Genomic DNA, 15,755 nt, shown 5'->3' with positions numbered 1-15,755 from the left:
TCATTTTAATATTTCACAGTTTATTCAATCCTGTTAAGAGCAAGCACAAAAGAAATCAGCTCTTTAAAAGTTCTCCTTTTGGAGGTTGGGTGTATAAAAAAGCATATAATACCTGCATTGGTACTGCTGCATAGTCCTTTACCTAACCTCTTTCCAAAGTGCAGAATCTTGTGATCTCAATCACATTCTTCAGATGGTAGATGCTAAAATAGCATGCCACACCCCAGAACTTCCTATATAGTAAAACGCACACAAAAGTTTTAACACTGGAAGCTCTCTATCTTGCTTCAGGAGGTAGAACCATGCAGGCAATGTACTGTGCACTGAGCCCGGCTTCTACTGAAATCAATAGAAATGCTTTTCTAGGTTGTGGGACACTTGGGTGCAGACAGGATTTCTGGAACTCAGCGGAGAACCTAACTTTGGAGTGCTGACCAGCCAAATACCAGCTGGTAGAGCTGTGACTGACCCAAGGCCATGCAGCTGGCTTCAAGTGGAGGGGTGGGGATTCAAACCTGGTTCTAATAAAAATAACCGCGCTGTGCGGCCGCAGGCCAATGTCCCCCTTTGGCCAGCTAGGTGTCAGAGGAGAACAGAGCCGGCTTGCAAGCCGCTAGGCTAGGCCTCAGAGGAGAATAGAGCAATGGAGCTTGGGCCGCCCAACAGAGAATATAGTTTGGGCTGCCCAAGCACCTGGAGATCAAAGGTGTAACATTCCTTGGCCCGCTGCAGAACACTGCACCCATCGAGGAACAGCTTCCGGGGGCCGCCGCCCACTTGTTTCTTGACCAGACTTACTTCGTGGTCGCTCGCCCAGAAACTCCTTCTCCACCATGTCGACCTCGATGTCCTCCACCACAGCGGTCAAGTTCCTGCGGACCGTGTGGGCGAGATCGACACGGTCAGGGAACAGCGACTCCAGGCGGAACGGCACCATGGTCTCCTCCGCCGCCTCCCGCTCGTGCTCCGTCAGCCCCTTTTCCTCCATGGCCGCGGCCGCCTGCTCCGCCCACTCCTCACGCCAGTTGCTTGGCACCCACTCTGCCATGCTTTGCGACGATGGCGGAGGCACGTCTGGTCGGCAGGGGAAGCCTCACGAGTTTGCGGGGGTTTGCGCGGGCAAACCAACCGCACAGCCAATTGCGTTGCACCACGCGGAGGCCGAAAGCTGGTTGGTCGTAGCCGAAAAAGCGGGAATCGGTGACACCGACCGGGTCAATGCGGCAGGTCAAGAGCTGATCAAGCCCCCCCCCCAATTCCTGGGGCCTCTGAACGGAAAACCAGACGCAGCCGTGATGGGGTCCCCCCGGAGGCACCAGGGGCAGTGCGCCCCTGGATTTTGGGCAAGAAAATTTTTTTTGACAGACATGTCTTAGACCTCGCCCGTGCACTCCCCCCAAGCCCTGGGCGGGCCCTGGGATTTCGGACAGTCCCGTGTGTGTTTCTCACAAACATGTTCCACCCTCCCCAAGTGAAGACATGTCTGTGTTTGCCTGTGTTTGTCAAAGGCATGCCCCCCCCAGTGGACAAGCACCAACCAACGGACAGGGCCCCCCGCCCCGCTTCGAAGCCCTCAGGCAGCCGGGCAAGATCCCGGAGTGCGGGGGGGAGCCAGGGGGGCCATCTCTGACAGGAAGCCAAACAGTCATCCAATCTTTTGAGGCCCGCGTTGGAGGCCCCCGGACCAGTCCATTGCGCGTCACCTGCTCGCTCGCAAGCTGCAGGCAATAGCGCCATCTAGCAGTCATTGAGAGGTCCACAGCCCTCGGGATGGTAAAAATAGCCGCTCTGTTCTGGGAACTCGCTGGTCGTCAGGAGGGGCACGTGCAGACGCGGACACACAATCACAGGTCTGGTGCGGGCAGGACACGCGCCGAAATTCTGAAACAGCCACGGGCGGGCCGAAACAGACGGGAGCGCGGACACGTGCGCAACCACGTGTAGTTCTTAACGTCTGTTTCGGCTCTTATCCAATCCTGTTTGAAAACCATCTCTGTTAAACCAGATGGCAGAGAGAGCAGAACCACAAGTGACAAAAGGCACAGATTGGACACTTGTCTGCTTCCCTCAAGTTTTGATGGGAAATGTAGGCAGCTTGGTGGAATGTTGGACAAATGACAGTTGAAAAGTCCATTGGACAGCAATCAGAGAGTGAAGCTGCGAGACTAGGATGCCTACATTTCCCATCAAAACTTGAGGGAAGCAGACAAGTGTCCAATCTCTGCCTTTTGACACTTGTGGTTCTGCTCTGAGTTCCGCAAGTACAAGGGCGGGCAGGCCCTCTTTCGGGTTGTCCTGAACTCCTGGGCAACAGCCTTTGAGAAAGCCAGGGGGAAACTCTTCACACACATAAAAGGGAGCCAACCAAAATTAAGCCTCCATGTTTGGAGGCAGCATTCTAGATAGCAGTTGCAAAGTGTTGAGACTATGGTGGGTGTGCCACCTTGATGTGGTTGTGGCCTTCCTGGAGACATCAGATTAGCTACCGAAAGGTGATTCTGACAATGAGGCAATAGGTACTTTTGACACATCATGAGAAGACAAGATTGTCTGGAAAAGTCAATGCTAGGAAAAGTGAAAGGCTGTAGGAAGAGAGGAAGATCCACAATGAGATGGCTTGACTCAGTAAAAGAAGTCACGTCCTCCAGTTTGCAGGACCTGAGCAAGTCTGTTAATGATAGGACGTTTTGGAGGTCTTTCCTTCATTGAGTCACCATAAGTCGGAGGCAACTTGACGGCACATTACACACAACAACAACAACAGCCCCCAAATCCCAAAGATATAATAGATGTAGATGGTACTACCTCTGGAGAGCATCAGCGTATTTCCTGAGCTGTGTCTATATCCCAATCTTTTGCGGTGGTCCACTTCTACCAACAAGATCTGAGACCAGTGGTACCTTAGAGTCCAACAAGATTTTCAGAGTACGCTTTCAAGGGTCAATGCTCCCTTTTTTAGCTGTCTGAAGAAGGGCACTCAGACACCCTGAAAATCTTGTTGGTCTCTAAGGTGCCACTGGACTCAAATCCCGCCGCTCTACTGCAGACCAACACAGCTACCCACCTAAAATTTCTACAAGCAAGTCACCCATTTCTGTTTTGGTTCATCCATGTGCAAAGAGAACTTTTGTTTTCATGCCGTTTTCTGATTCCTGACAACAAATATATGCATTTTTCAATAGTATTTATGCACGAATAAGTCAAGGCATTACATGTTTCGGGGAAAGATCACAACAAAACCTTTGCCTTTTCACCAGTTTAATAATATTTGTATACAACTGAATCCTCGGCATTGGAACTGTATTTCTAGAGATACTGACGGAAATTTCAATGTTTTGGAAGCAAAGCACCAAAGCAGCAGGGGGGAAAGCTATTCCACATTATCCCGATCCCTCGATTCTAATCCTCACAAGGCTCCTGCAAGATAGCCAATGTAACAGGAAGGCCTCCTGGAAGGAGATACAACAACGAAAAGGTACCACAAAAGGCAATTCCTGGGCTGGTCACACTTGCTCAGCCTAACCTCACAAGCAAGTTGTAAGGATAAAATGGAGGGGAAGAGTATGTATGGAGTCCTGAGTGCCTCGGTGGGATAAAAATGTGATGTATTAGCAGAGGTAGTGGACTCTGAAACCACCCACCTTCCCAAGAAACCCTACCTTTTCCAAATCTTGGCAAAGGTCTCAAGGGCAGCAAGATCCAGGGATTCATTCCTGCTTGGAGATAATCACTGATTTTGCTAGTCTGCATTAAACCGTTGTACTTATTGCATTATTTTTAGTTGTAACACACCTTGAGTCTCGGTGGGAAAGGTGGACTATAAATGAAATAAGTAAATAAACCTTGCCGCAATAGGCCAGAGGTGGATCTGTCAGCCAGCCAGCCAGCCGGATAAAGAATATATCCAGAACAGCCAGGGAATTGGGGTCAAGGCAAGGAGAGAATAAGTGGCTGTGCCCTGCTGAACAAAAAAATTCCTTCCATAGCTGAGCTGAAACTTAGCTTAATGAGCGGGGAATGAGCCTTGCACATTGAAGGGAATTGTTTCTTTCTGCTAATATAAATCAATTGGCCTCGCACAGGGGTCTCCACCCTTTTTGAGCCTGTGCATATCTTTGGTGGTGGTGCTAGCAACTACAAAAGCATTGACCTCCCAGATGTGCAACTTTTTAAAGTTAGATAAAATGGCTAAAGTGGCACCTAACAACATTTATTCCTAAGCTTTCCTGAGTCAGCGATCAGCCTCTTCATTAATGGAACTAAAATCAAAAAGAGTCCAGTAGCACCTTTAAGACTAACCAATTTTATTGTAGCATAAGCTTTCGAGAATCACAGTTCTCTTCGTCAGATGCATGGAGGGCAAAAAGAAACTGGTCAGAGGGGAGGGGAGGGTGGAGTAGATGCAAACAGCTCCTTCTGATATGGAGATGCAAACAGCTCCTTCTGATATGGAGATCAGTTTGCTTCTGTTAAGGAAATCGGTTACCTCTGATAATGAGATAACCATTCATAGTCCCTATTCAGTCCCAGCTTGACAGAGTCAAATTTACATATGAATTCCAATTCAGCAGCTTCCCGTTGGGTTTTGTTTTTGAACTACAGTGACCTTTAAGTCTTTGATGGAATGTCCTGGTAGATTGAAGTGTTCTCCCACTGGTTTCTGGATGTTGCCATTTCTAATGTCAGATTTGTGTCCATTTATTCTTGAAAGCTTATGCTACAATAAAATTGGTTAGTCTTAAAGGTGCTACTGGACTCTTTTTGATTTTGCTACTACAGACTAACACGGCTAACTCCTCTGGATTAATGGAACTGACAGCATTTGCTGGAATAAATTTGGTTAGCATCTGAGGTTCCACTGGACTCCTGTTTGATTTTGCTACGTCAGTCTAGTACAGCTATCCATCTGGAATTTTGCTTAAATTAACGTGTCTTCCATGAATTTACGCAGGAGTTGAATTGCAGTAATAGTGGATGTTGCTTCACTCTGGAAGCAACAGGAGAACACCCCTTCCTCCCAAAGTTTCCACCGAGGGTCTTCCTCCACCAGAGTGACTAAAAGTCAAACTTCAGGCAAAATGTCACATTGGTTTTCAAGAAATTGCATATTTTTGGGTGAAGTCTGAAATCTGGATTTGGGCTGTGGTAGAGCCTCTGAGATGCATGCAGGAAAACCCAGATTCAATGTCCAGCATCTCCAGTGACAAGGTCTCAAGGGAATATGTGAGAGCCCAGAGAGGCAGTCCGAACAGACAAGACTAACTTTGATACACCGGTGAAGTTGTCTAGCTTCGTATGTCTGAAAGTCCCACATTGCGACGCAAGACAAACTTCTCGCTGGCCGCTTGGTGGCAGCAGAGTCCCAGGCTGCTACATGCTTAGGAAATATCCAGCAAGAATTGGGAGGAGAAGGAGACTAGGGCCACCAAAGTCCCCCCCATTGGACGTTCGCTGCTGTCCTTTCTCGAGCTGCTGTCTCAGCTGCTGGATTTCTGCTTGGTGGATCTTTCTGAGGAAAACAATAATTGGTTGGTTAGGAGCAGGACTAGAGATACTGCAATGCAAATGAGCAGATGCCGTCAATCCCGCTTCTTTCCCTCCCCATCCAGGTCCAGGTGGGAAAGAAAGAAGGGGTCATCGGGGGGGGGGGCATAACTTTTAGGGAGGGGCTATCCCTCAGACCTGGAACGTGTGCTTTCCCACACCCCGCCAGTATTAGAAACACAATGCTGGAGGGGTCTGGATCATAAAACCAGTGGGTATGGCAGTGCTAGCCAGGACAGCTAAACGGAACTTCCATGGCCAAAAGCAGTATACCAGATACTAGGGACGAAAGATGCCTTTGTAGTTTGCTTGTGGGCTTCATTTTTATGTATGTGCTGCTTTTCTCCTCAATTAGGACCGAAAGCAACTTACAACACTGTTTTCCCTATCTCCATTTTATTGTCACAACAACCCTGAGAGGTAGATTATACTGAGAGTGAATAGCCCACGGCCACCCTGTGAACTTCCTGGGCTGAATGGGACTTGAACCTGGGTTTCCTAGATCCTAGTTTTATAAGACAGAGCCTTATAAGACAGAGCCTGTAAGACAGAGCTATTCCGCCAGGCATATGGCTAACGCCGGGCAGTGGCCGCCCCCCCCATGAAGGGGGGGTTAAACCATCACCCCTATGCAAACACAGAGGCATGTATGAACCACTGGGCAGCATGAATTGTTATATTTAATGTTTTTAAATGTTTTTAAATGTATTATTTAATGTTTTTAAATGTTTTTAAACATGTTTGTATTTGTTATCCGCCCTGAGCCTGCGAAAGCAGGGAGGGCGGAATATAAATATAATAAATTAAATTAAATTAAATACCCTAAATGCTGCATCGTGCTGGCTTCAGCCTCTCCACTGCAGATGAGATGGTCCTTGGGTTTGCTCCAGCAAGGAAATTATTGTGTTCTTAGGTGAACTAAATTGTATTAGGTGAACTAAAAACTATGGTCCTTAGTCCTTACCTTTCTTCCTGGATCTTGTGCTGCGCCTCATCCAACTGTAAGGATTTGTTGGAGAGCTGCTGCTGAAGGTCTTTCATTGTCTCTTTAGAAAGAAAAAGAAAAAGACCAGGCTGTGACCAGATTTTCCAACCAGTAGTTCACAGTTGCAGAACAACTCTGCCTTACAGGCCCGGTGAAAAGATAGTAGATCTTGCTGGGCCCCGGTCTCAGTAGAAAGCACGTTCCACCAGGTGGGAGCCAGGACCAAGAAGGCCCTGGCTCTGGTCGAGGCTACGTGGGCCTCCTTGGGGCCAGGGGCCACCAGCAGTTGTTTATCCCCTGATCGGAGTGTCCTCCGGGGAATATATGGGGAGAGACAGTCCCGCAGAAACGCTGGCCCCAGTCTGCATAGGGCCTTATAGGTCAGTAGTACCAAAACCTTGAATCTGATCTGGTACTCCATAGACAACCAATGCAGCTCGCGTAATATCGGTGTTCTATGTTCCCCATTTGGCACTCTCATGATAATGCATGCTGTAATCTCTGGGTCAGGCTCAAGGGCAGCCCCACGTAGAGTGAGTTGCAGTAATCTAGTCTAGAGATTACTGTTGCCTGAATCACTGTAGTTAAGTCACGGGTTCACAGGTACGGGACAAGTTGCCTGGTCTAGCGCAGGTGGAAAAAAGAGGACCTGACAACCGCTGTGACTTGTGCCTCCATTTTCAGGGACAACAAAACACAATTTCCCGTGCAGTAACAATGTCTCCCTATTTTATTTACAGTAGTTGCATAATTTAACAGAAAACTATACCACATGTAACCAGTCCTAGGAAAAATTATTTTGCAGGCGTCATATATGCTCCAAAGTCAATACATAAAGTGTCCAGTGCTTCAAGTGCTCTATTAATATTGCAACAGGTATTAAAGTGCAAATGCTTCCTAGCACCATGTACACACTAATTCTTTCATTCAAGCTCGCCTTATGTTCCAACTGGAATTGGGTATAGTCCAAGATTTAGTTCCAATAAACTGTGTAGTTCACAGATTACAAGTAGACCTTTGCGTGTATTCTTTAGGTGTACATTGATAATTCTGTGACATCAGTATTCTAACGGAAGGTCCAGATCACCATTGTATCCGTTTCCAAGCTCTTTCTCAAAGAACACAGTTGTCAAAGGTTCATGCAGCTACCACTCCATACTAGTCATCAATTTTCCAATTTTCACCATGGTGAAATGGTGAAAATTGGAAATTGGAAGCTTGGAAACGGATAAACTGAAGTAGTATGGCCCCCGAAGCAACAAAAAAATCCTGTGCGGAAACCCCCGTGTCTCCTCCCCCTTTAAAGTCATATTGGCCGATTCCAGATGACTAACCTTAAGTCGCTTCATGCCGCCCTCTTCCGGATCGCGACGGGGAAAATGCGAAATATCGCGTTTCCTCGCGCGAGTTTTGCGCGATGACGCGCAAAACTCGCGCGAGGAAACGCGATATTTCGCATTTTCCCCGTCGCGATCCGGAAGAGGGCGGCATGAAGCGACTTAAGGTTAGTCATCTGGAATCGGCCCTCATCTCATGGCCGACAATAGATTTTGTGGCGATGACTTCCTTGAGAGGAATGCTTGTTTTACTGTATTGTTTTATGCATGGGTCAGCAAACATAGAAAAGAAGGAACAGAAGGAAGCGCATGGTGCAGCAAATTTAAAAAATAAAACCAGGGCAGGATTCACAACGTTTCAGATCCACTCCAGAAATCAGAGCAGGTAATTTAAAACTCCCACATCCGGGAAGATTATTTGAAGGGGAATAATTTTGGAAACCTTACCTTTCCACGTGTTCTCTTTCACATCCCACGAGGTGACGTTTTCTTCCAAGGTATTCTATCCAGGAAGAGAAGAAATGAAACAGTTAAGGTTGTGGCCTGTGTGAAGACATTTTAAGTAGACATGGGCACGAACCAAAAAAATTTAACGAACCAGCGGTTCGTGGTTTGGTGCTGATGACGATCCGGAAGTCGCGAACTGCAACGAACATTTTCTGTTGCTGAACCGGTTCGCAGTTCACGGTTCGTTGGGCACGGAACGACCCCCGTGGCACTTAGAGAGCCCATATTCCCAGGGAGTCTTTTGCAGGCTCTCCTACAGCCATCACCCAAGTTTGGACAAGATTGCAAAAGGGATCTTGGGAGTTATACCCTCTCCAATCCAAGGCCCCCAGAAAACTCCCACAAAAAGCCAAGCTCAATTATACTCTCAGTCTCTCTCCCCAAAGGCTAGCAAGTGGCAAGCAAGAGCTCTGTCCCACTCCACTGCTCGCAGAAAGTGAAACCCAGCCTGGAAGCCCACGGCTATTTATAAGCATAGGTCCCATTGAGCAACACAGGAGGTCTGTGTTTGGCCGTCAGAGCTGCCTATCAGGGTTTGCAGGGATGAGATTGGAGTGCCCATGGCTACAGAACACCCCCTTCCCCCTCCCTCCCCTGGGTGTCTCCTCCCAACTTGTAACTGCTTTGCAGCTCCGTGGTTGGAAGGAAGACCTGCCGATCAAGGTAAGCTGGGCTTCCATTGGGGTTTTCAGGGCGACAGAAGGAGCGCAGACAGAGTTCAGGCATTCCCCTGGCTCTGTTGCCAGGGGAATTGATTGCTGGCACCTGAGTGTCTGGCTTCCCGAACTGCGGCTGAACAGACCGAACCAGGCCTCTCCCGAATGCTGGTTCGTTGGCCGTGGACAATTATGAACCGCCGGATCGCGATTATGCAATCGCCAATTTAGTGGGTTTTTGAAGTTCGTAATGCGGTTCATGCTCATCTCTAATTTTAAGTCAGTTCAGCATAGGTTTCATTGTTAACTAATCAATTAACTATGAGTAAAACAGTTGCTCTGAAGACAAAGAAGGGAAATGGCAGAAACAGTGCCGTGTATCCTTGCCCACCTGTGCCTGGGAATGCATGACTGATCGGGTTCCTCCAGATACACGGCTGGTGCCCTTCCAAACAGGCTTGCATTGAAGTCAACAGGCTTAGAAGGGTGTAGTACTTTTAGGATTGCACTGTGCTTGTTTGATTTTACTTGTTTATATACCTTATACTTATATACCGTATATACCTTATACTCATCAGCAATGTGAACAGGGTTCATCTGATAACTCAAAACCCAGCCCAGAGGTCAAGGCTCAGAGGGTGGTCAGAATGAAGAACTAGTTCTTGTTAGATAGATATCAAAGATTTGGAGTTTATTTGTATCAGGGCCGGATTGATGGGGTTGCAGGGGGGGTAGTCTGCCCCTGGTGCAGTCAAAGAGGGGGTGCCGGGTGCAGCGGCCAGCTGCCGGGAATGCACGGGCAGCTGAGCACCCGTGCCATTCGCCTGCCCAGAGGGCAGGGGGTGTGCGGCAAGCCTGCCGCCCTGTCAGCGTGCTGCCCATGCAGCAAGCTGGCTGCCCCGGCGGGCCGCAGAGCTGGCCGCCCATGCCATTTGCCTGCCCTGCTGAGGGGGCGGCTGGCTTGCTGCGCGCCCCCTGTCCTGCGGGGCAGGGGAATGGCGCGCGGCCTCCCAGTCACCCGCGCTGCCACCACCAGCTCCACGGTGTGCCGGGGCAGCTGGCTTGCTGTGCAGGCAGCGCACTCCACCCTTGCGTGATGACATCACAGAAATGACATCATCATGCAGCACCAGGAGCGTGCGCGTGCATGCGGGGCCGGACTTGGGTTGCCCTGGGCGCCAGCAACCCTAGATTCGGCCCTGATTTGTATGCACTGACAACCCACAATGGCTCTTGAGGTAGCTTGTGGAAAAATCAGGTTACACCCTCCCCTCCTCCAATAAAACACACATTAATCATCAGGGCTTTTTTTCTGGGGAAAGAGGTGGTGGAACTCAGTGGGTTGCCAGCACAGGGGGCAATTCTTGGTGGGAGGTGGTGCCCCTGGTACCACATGCACATGCACAAACTGCGCATACGTTCCTGGGACCACGCAATGACATCTCTTTGGGTCAGCTGGAACCGGGGGGGGGGGGGGGTTAAAGTTTAAATCACCCTTGGAAAAAATGGTCACATGGCCAGTGGCCCCACCCCCTGATCCCCAGACAGAGGAGAGGGCAATCTCAACTCCCCTCTGTCTGGAGATCAGGAGGCGGGGCCACCAGCCATGTGACCATTTTCAAGAGGTGCTGGAACTCCGTTCCACTGCGTTCCAGCTGAGAAAAAGCTCTGTTAAACAGAACCATCAGTCTGGCCATCTTTAAGGCACCATCAATGTCTTGGATGAATTTGATTGTGGATTTCAGCACACACCTGTGTGTAACAGCACAGATCTGGGGGAGAGGGGAGGAAGTGCTCCAGGAGCTAGCTAGGCACTATCCAGGAATTATCTCCCAGAGGTACAGCAGGGTAGTGCTCTGGAGTGGCTGCCAAAGAGCCACAACCAGCCATCCAAGATATCCTGGCACACCCCTCATGCCAGCGCAGAAAGGGGCATTCCTGGAGCATGGCAGGAGTCACAAGTGGAGTAAAGTTATACCAGGAAAAAACATGGCATAGCCCATGGGTGGAATTCAATGGGAAAGGCAAATGCCCACCCTGCAAGCAACTGTGTCTTGGGAAATGCCTGGAGATTTGGGAGCGGTGCCTGGGAAGGGAAGGGAATACTTTGAGTATACTTTGTACCTATGTGGTACCATTGAATGTGTTGTTACTCCCGCTTGAATACTCTGTGGTATCGTATCGTATGTGTATGTAATTATAATATTATTTATAATAGGCACGGACACTTTAATGCTGGCACATGCACTTTGAAGCATCTCTGTAACGCTTTTGCACTTTGTATTTATATGACTTGGTCAAATTGTGTCTGCTGCTGCCTAATGTTGATTTCCAGTTTGCCTATTTTTGCTTCAGTAATTGACAACAAAGAACTGGTAACAAAGATTTTTGTAAAACAGTTTTTGTAATGGGTTTCATTGTTTCTATAAGGCTCTTTAGTAAGTCAGTCACGTGTTCCTTTATTTGTTACGTTTATTACCGTGACTCTCTCTGTTGATTGTATTCCCACCTCAAGGGTGGCAACTAGGGTTGCCAACTCCAGGTTGAGAAATCCCTGGAGATTTGGGGGGTGGAGCTTGGAGAAGGTGGGGTTTGGAGAGGGCAGTGATCTCAGTAGGGTAAATTCCATAGATTTCACCCTCCTAAGCAGCCATTTTCTCCAGGGGATTGGATCTCTGAGGCCTGGAGGTCAGTTCGTAATTCCAGGAGATCTCCAGCCACCACCTGAAGGCTACCCAACAGGAAAAAACCGTGCTCAACTAACTGAAGAATTTTTAAATAGTCACTTAAGAAATATATTCCAAATATCATTTAGTGGTGTAACAATAAGGGGTCTCATAAACTATACATACATTATAGCTTGGATACATACAAAAGGCAAAGCATCTCACAAGAAGTATAATGGCAAATACAAAGTGCCAAGTGCAAGAATATTCATATGCCAATGGCAAAGAACGAAGTGCCAAGTGCTAAACTCAATAATTTTACAAAGTGCTAGTGCCTGAAATTGACAAACTCGTTGTCTAACATGTAACCAAGTAACGCAAATCGTAATTATTGGAGGTACAGATGAATAAATATAATAAAGTCCAATGTTCTGTACAATAATCCAGATCCAAAAGTATGATGTAAGCACTGAGGGGTAACTCTCTCTGGAATATATATTGAGGAGTGCGGTTCCCTTCTCCCATTTGTTTATATTTCCATTCTCTGCCTTTTAATGTTAATTTTGTAGATGTAGCTGTGTTCTGGAGGCACCCTATAGTGTATTTATATGCAATCTAAATACACCAAGGGCACAGATTTTTAAAATCCTCCCCTATTTGAATCTGGCAAGACCCTTTCTTAGTCTGACAACCGAGACACTGCAAATCGTTCCATGTCTTAGCCCTATAAGAAGCTTTGAATTTTGAAAGGAAAAGGATATGATTAATATTGAAAGCAAAGAACAAAATGGCGCCACCATAACCCGCTCCCAGGCTCTCTTTAACCCAAGGCGCCAGGGTACCATCTGACTTTCAGAAGGATTTTTTTTGCTGGTCACAACATTTACTCTGCAGCTGATTTATGGAAATCCTGTAGGATTTATTTATGCTATTTATAGTCCACTTTTGACACTGAGACTCAATTACAGTGTGAACCAGTACAGTCAATTTCAGAGACATTTCAATAAACATGTAATAGTACATGCAGATTTGCAAAGATTTAAACCAGCATAAATCCAATACAGATTTCAAGAAATGCTGAAACAGAGCAAAAGCAATTCTAAGACTGGCATATTAAACAACATAGGAGCTACCAGGTAGGATCACAGAGCAATAACAGTAAACTTTACAGTCTATCTTACTTATAGTAGCAATAGTATAGTTGGTCCCTCTTCTTTTCCTGATGCAACTTTTTGAGATTGCTTCCTTCTCATACAGCTCTCCTATCTGAGTAAAAAAGCCCTCTTGAATAATTTAATTTTACATAGTTTGCGGAAAGCTAGGAGAGCGGGAGAAGCAATAGACGAACAAAGGGTGTTTTGCCGTTGCCTACCTCAGTGTAGCAACCCTGAACTTCCCTGGTGGTCTCCCATCCAAATAGTAACCAGGGTTGGCCCTGATCTGACAAGATCAGGTTATCCAGGGCCATCCCAATGAGGTCCAACATTTACACTGCAATCCTAAGCAGAGTTACACCGTTCTAAGCCAATTGATTTCAATGGGCTTAGACTGGAGTAACTCTGCTTAGGATTGCACTGTTAGTGTACATAATAACAAATAATGTTATTTGGAGAATCTAACTCAGGTTCAAACGGACAGTCTTCAGTACAGCTCACAAGTCATACAGAAGCAAAAATAAAAAAGCTACAATAGTTACCAACAGCAGTATTTCCACATATATTATTGAACTGGTATAGCTGACAATCTACAGGTCAGTTTCTGAATAAATTATGCACAAGAAGAGACAGTCTCTGCTTGTATTCTCATTGTAGAATACAGAAACTTGGTTTTTTTTCAAAGCAGCATCAAATACTCTATTTTTCAAATATCAAATACTATACCAGCTGGTTCTGGCAGGATGTCCAGTTCTTCTGGGTCTGAGCAAGGGTCTCATTCACAGCTTCCAGTTTGTGGTTCAAGATTCTGGCCTCCTTCCTTGCTGCCTCCTGCATCTCCTCCATGCACTTCCGGAGCGATACAGCCTGGTCCTGGGTTCGGGACGACTGGTTTTGCATCTGCAGTTGGCACTCCTGCAGTTGTAGGGCTGATTCCGAATGCTGCTGCCTCAGGAATAGCCCCAAGAAAACAAGTAAGAGGATGGCCTCAAAGAGGGCCACAGCTAAAAGTAAGATCCACTTCCAATTGTATTTGCACCCCGTCATTTCACCGTCTGGACTATTTGGGGATGTGGGGCAATGTTGATACTGAGATTCTGTCCCCATCAGACCAGCCACAGAAGAATCTGCCAGGATTGCATGGAGGAACTTCCCAGTCCCTCTAGGTGCCAGAATTGTGTTGTTCACAAAACACCCTTCCTCCCCGCCCCTCTGGTATTTCCAGGAAATCATGTGATTTTGGAGAAAAGGCAGTATTTGCAGTAGGACTCGGCACATGAAATCCATCAACATCAACACTTTTAAAAAGTAAACAGGAGGAAACGAAAGTAAAATTGGGTGGAATTTTGTTCTGCCCTGGAAGTCCCCTGTGTTAAGATAATGTAATATGAGAGCACCAGAGTATTTATTTATTAATATACTTCCTTTATAACCCACATTTCTCTCTGAGGCTCAAGGCAGATGTCAAAATGCAAAAGACAATTCAATCAGACAGCAAAGCCCTACAGTAAACAATGTAGTAGGACAAGGATTGGTAGTGGTAGAGAGTGCCTTCAAGTCCTACGTGACTTATGGCGACCCCTGGTGGGGTTTTCATGGCAAGAGACTAACAGAGATGCCATTGCCATTGCCTGCCTCTGCAACCCTGGTCTTTGTTGGAGGTCTCCCATCCAATTACTAACCAAGGCTGACCCTGCTTAGCTTCCAGGATCTGAGGAGAACAGGCTTAGCCCAGGCTAGGATTATAGAACCAGAAAAAAGTGCAAACAGAAAACTGCCTAAGGAGTGATATCCCATGCAGTAAAAGCAAGGCAATGGAAACAATAAACACTTATAAATGCTTATAGGATTGTAAACAATTATAATAAAAGTGACTGTCCCATTAGACTACTTCCTGAAGGGGTTGCCAACTCCAGGTCAGGACATTCCTAGAGATTTGGGGCGGTGCAGCCCGGGAAAGTAAGAGTCTGGGAGTCAGTGGGGATGTAATGGAATAGATCCTACTCTCCAAAGCTGCCATTTTCTCCAGGGGAACTGATCTCTGTAGTCTAGCAGTCAGTTGTAATTCCAGGAGCAACCCAGGAGAACTCCTGGAGGTTGGCAATGTAAGACATCCCCCCCCCCCATCAAATTTATTCAACTTGTATACATAAGACATGTCAGTGCTGAAGAAGGCAGGAATGAAATGAGGGCTGGATTGCCTTTCCTGCTGCTAGCAAAGCGTTGCTTGACAAACTCAAACAATAGTCACGAGTCTAGTAGCACCTTTAAGACTAACCAACTTTATTGTTGCATAAGCTTTCAAGGACAACATCTCTCTTTGTCAGATGCATTTGACGAAGAGCCCTGTGGTTCTCAAAAGCTTATGCGACAATAAAGTTGGTTAGTCTTAAAGGCGCTATTGGACTTTTTACTATTTTGCAACTACAGAAGAACACGACTAACTCTTCTGGATCAAAACTCACAATGAACATAATATTTGCCAAGCAGAAAGGAACGTTATTCATTAGATATGACCCTGTTACCAATTGCTACCCCTTGTTTCAGTTTTCTAAAATGTACCGGAGATGCATTTTTTGTGCTCGTTTGATGGAAATGAGTATGTTTTCCCACTGGAGAAACCTTGTTTCACAGATTAAAGGGATATAAATTAAGCAATGGTGCGGCAACTCCCCCAGAATATGAAGTTATAATTGCTGTCGGGATCTCTCTTCCCCTACCTGTAAAGCACCAAACAAACTCATGGTGCAATATTGTTTTTAAAGAGACTGTTTGGAAACTTCAGGTGATCCGCAAGGCCCCCGCCTGATTATTAGTGGGCATCAGTGGCTGCAAATGTGTTTTTGTCACTCTTAAAATAACCTCTTTGATTATACCATTTTGTTTCTGGCGTGATCAGACGTCGT

General features: G+C 46.8%; 1 protein-coding gene across 1 annotated transcript; it reads right to left on the bottom strand.

Annotated features, from left to right (window-relative positions):
* Positions 1–3,241: 3,241 nt before the first annotated feature.
* On the bottom strand, positions 3,242–14,012 carry LOC129329614 (uncharacterized). Its single transcript, XM_054979101.1, has 4 exons — positions 13,576–14,012; positions 8,314–8,368; positions 6,509–6,590; positions 3,242–5,509 (listed from the first exon to the last, which is right to left on the bottom strand). The coding sequence occupies exons 1-4, from the start codon at positions 13,954–13,956 to the stop codon at positions 5,371–5,373; spliced, it is 657 nt and encodes a 218-aa protein (XP_054835076.1). The 5' UTR covers positions 13,957–14,012; the 3' UTR covers positions 3,242–5,370.
* Positions 14,013–15,755: the final 1,743 nt, after the last annotated feature.

The sequence above is a fragment of the Eublepharis macularius genome, chromosome 5 (genome assembly GCF_028583425.1).
Source record: "Eublepharis macularius isolate TG4126 chromosome 5, MPM_Emac_v1.0, whole genome shotgun sequence".
Classification (NCBI taxonomy): domain Eukaryota; kingdom Metazoa; phylum Chordata; class Lepidosauria; order Squamata; family Eublepharidae; genus Eublepharis; species Eublepharis macularius.
Note: the sequence above shows the minus strand (reverse complement) of the source record. Positions and strands in the feature narration are given on the sequence as shown.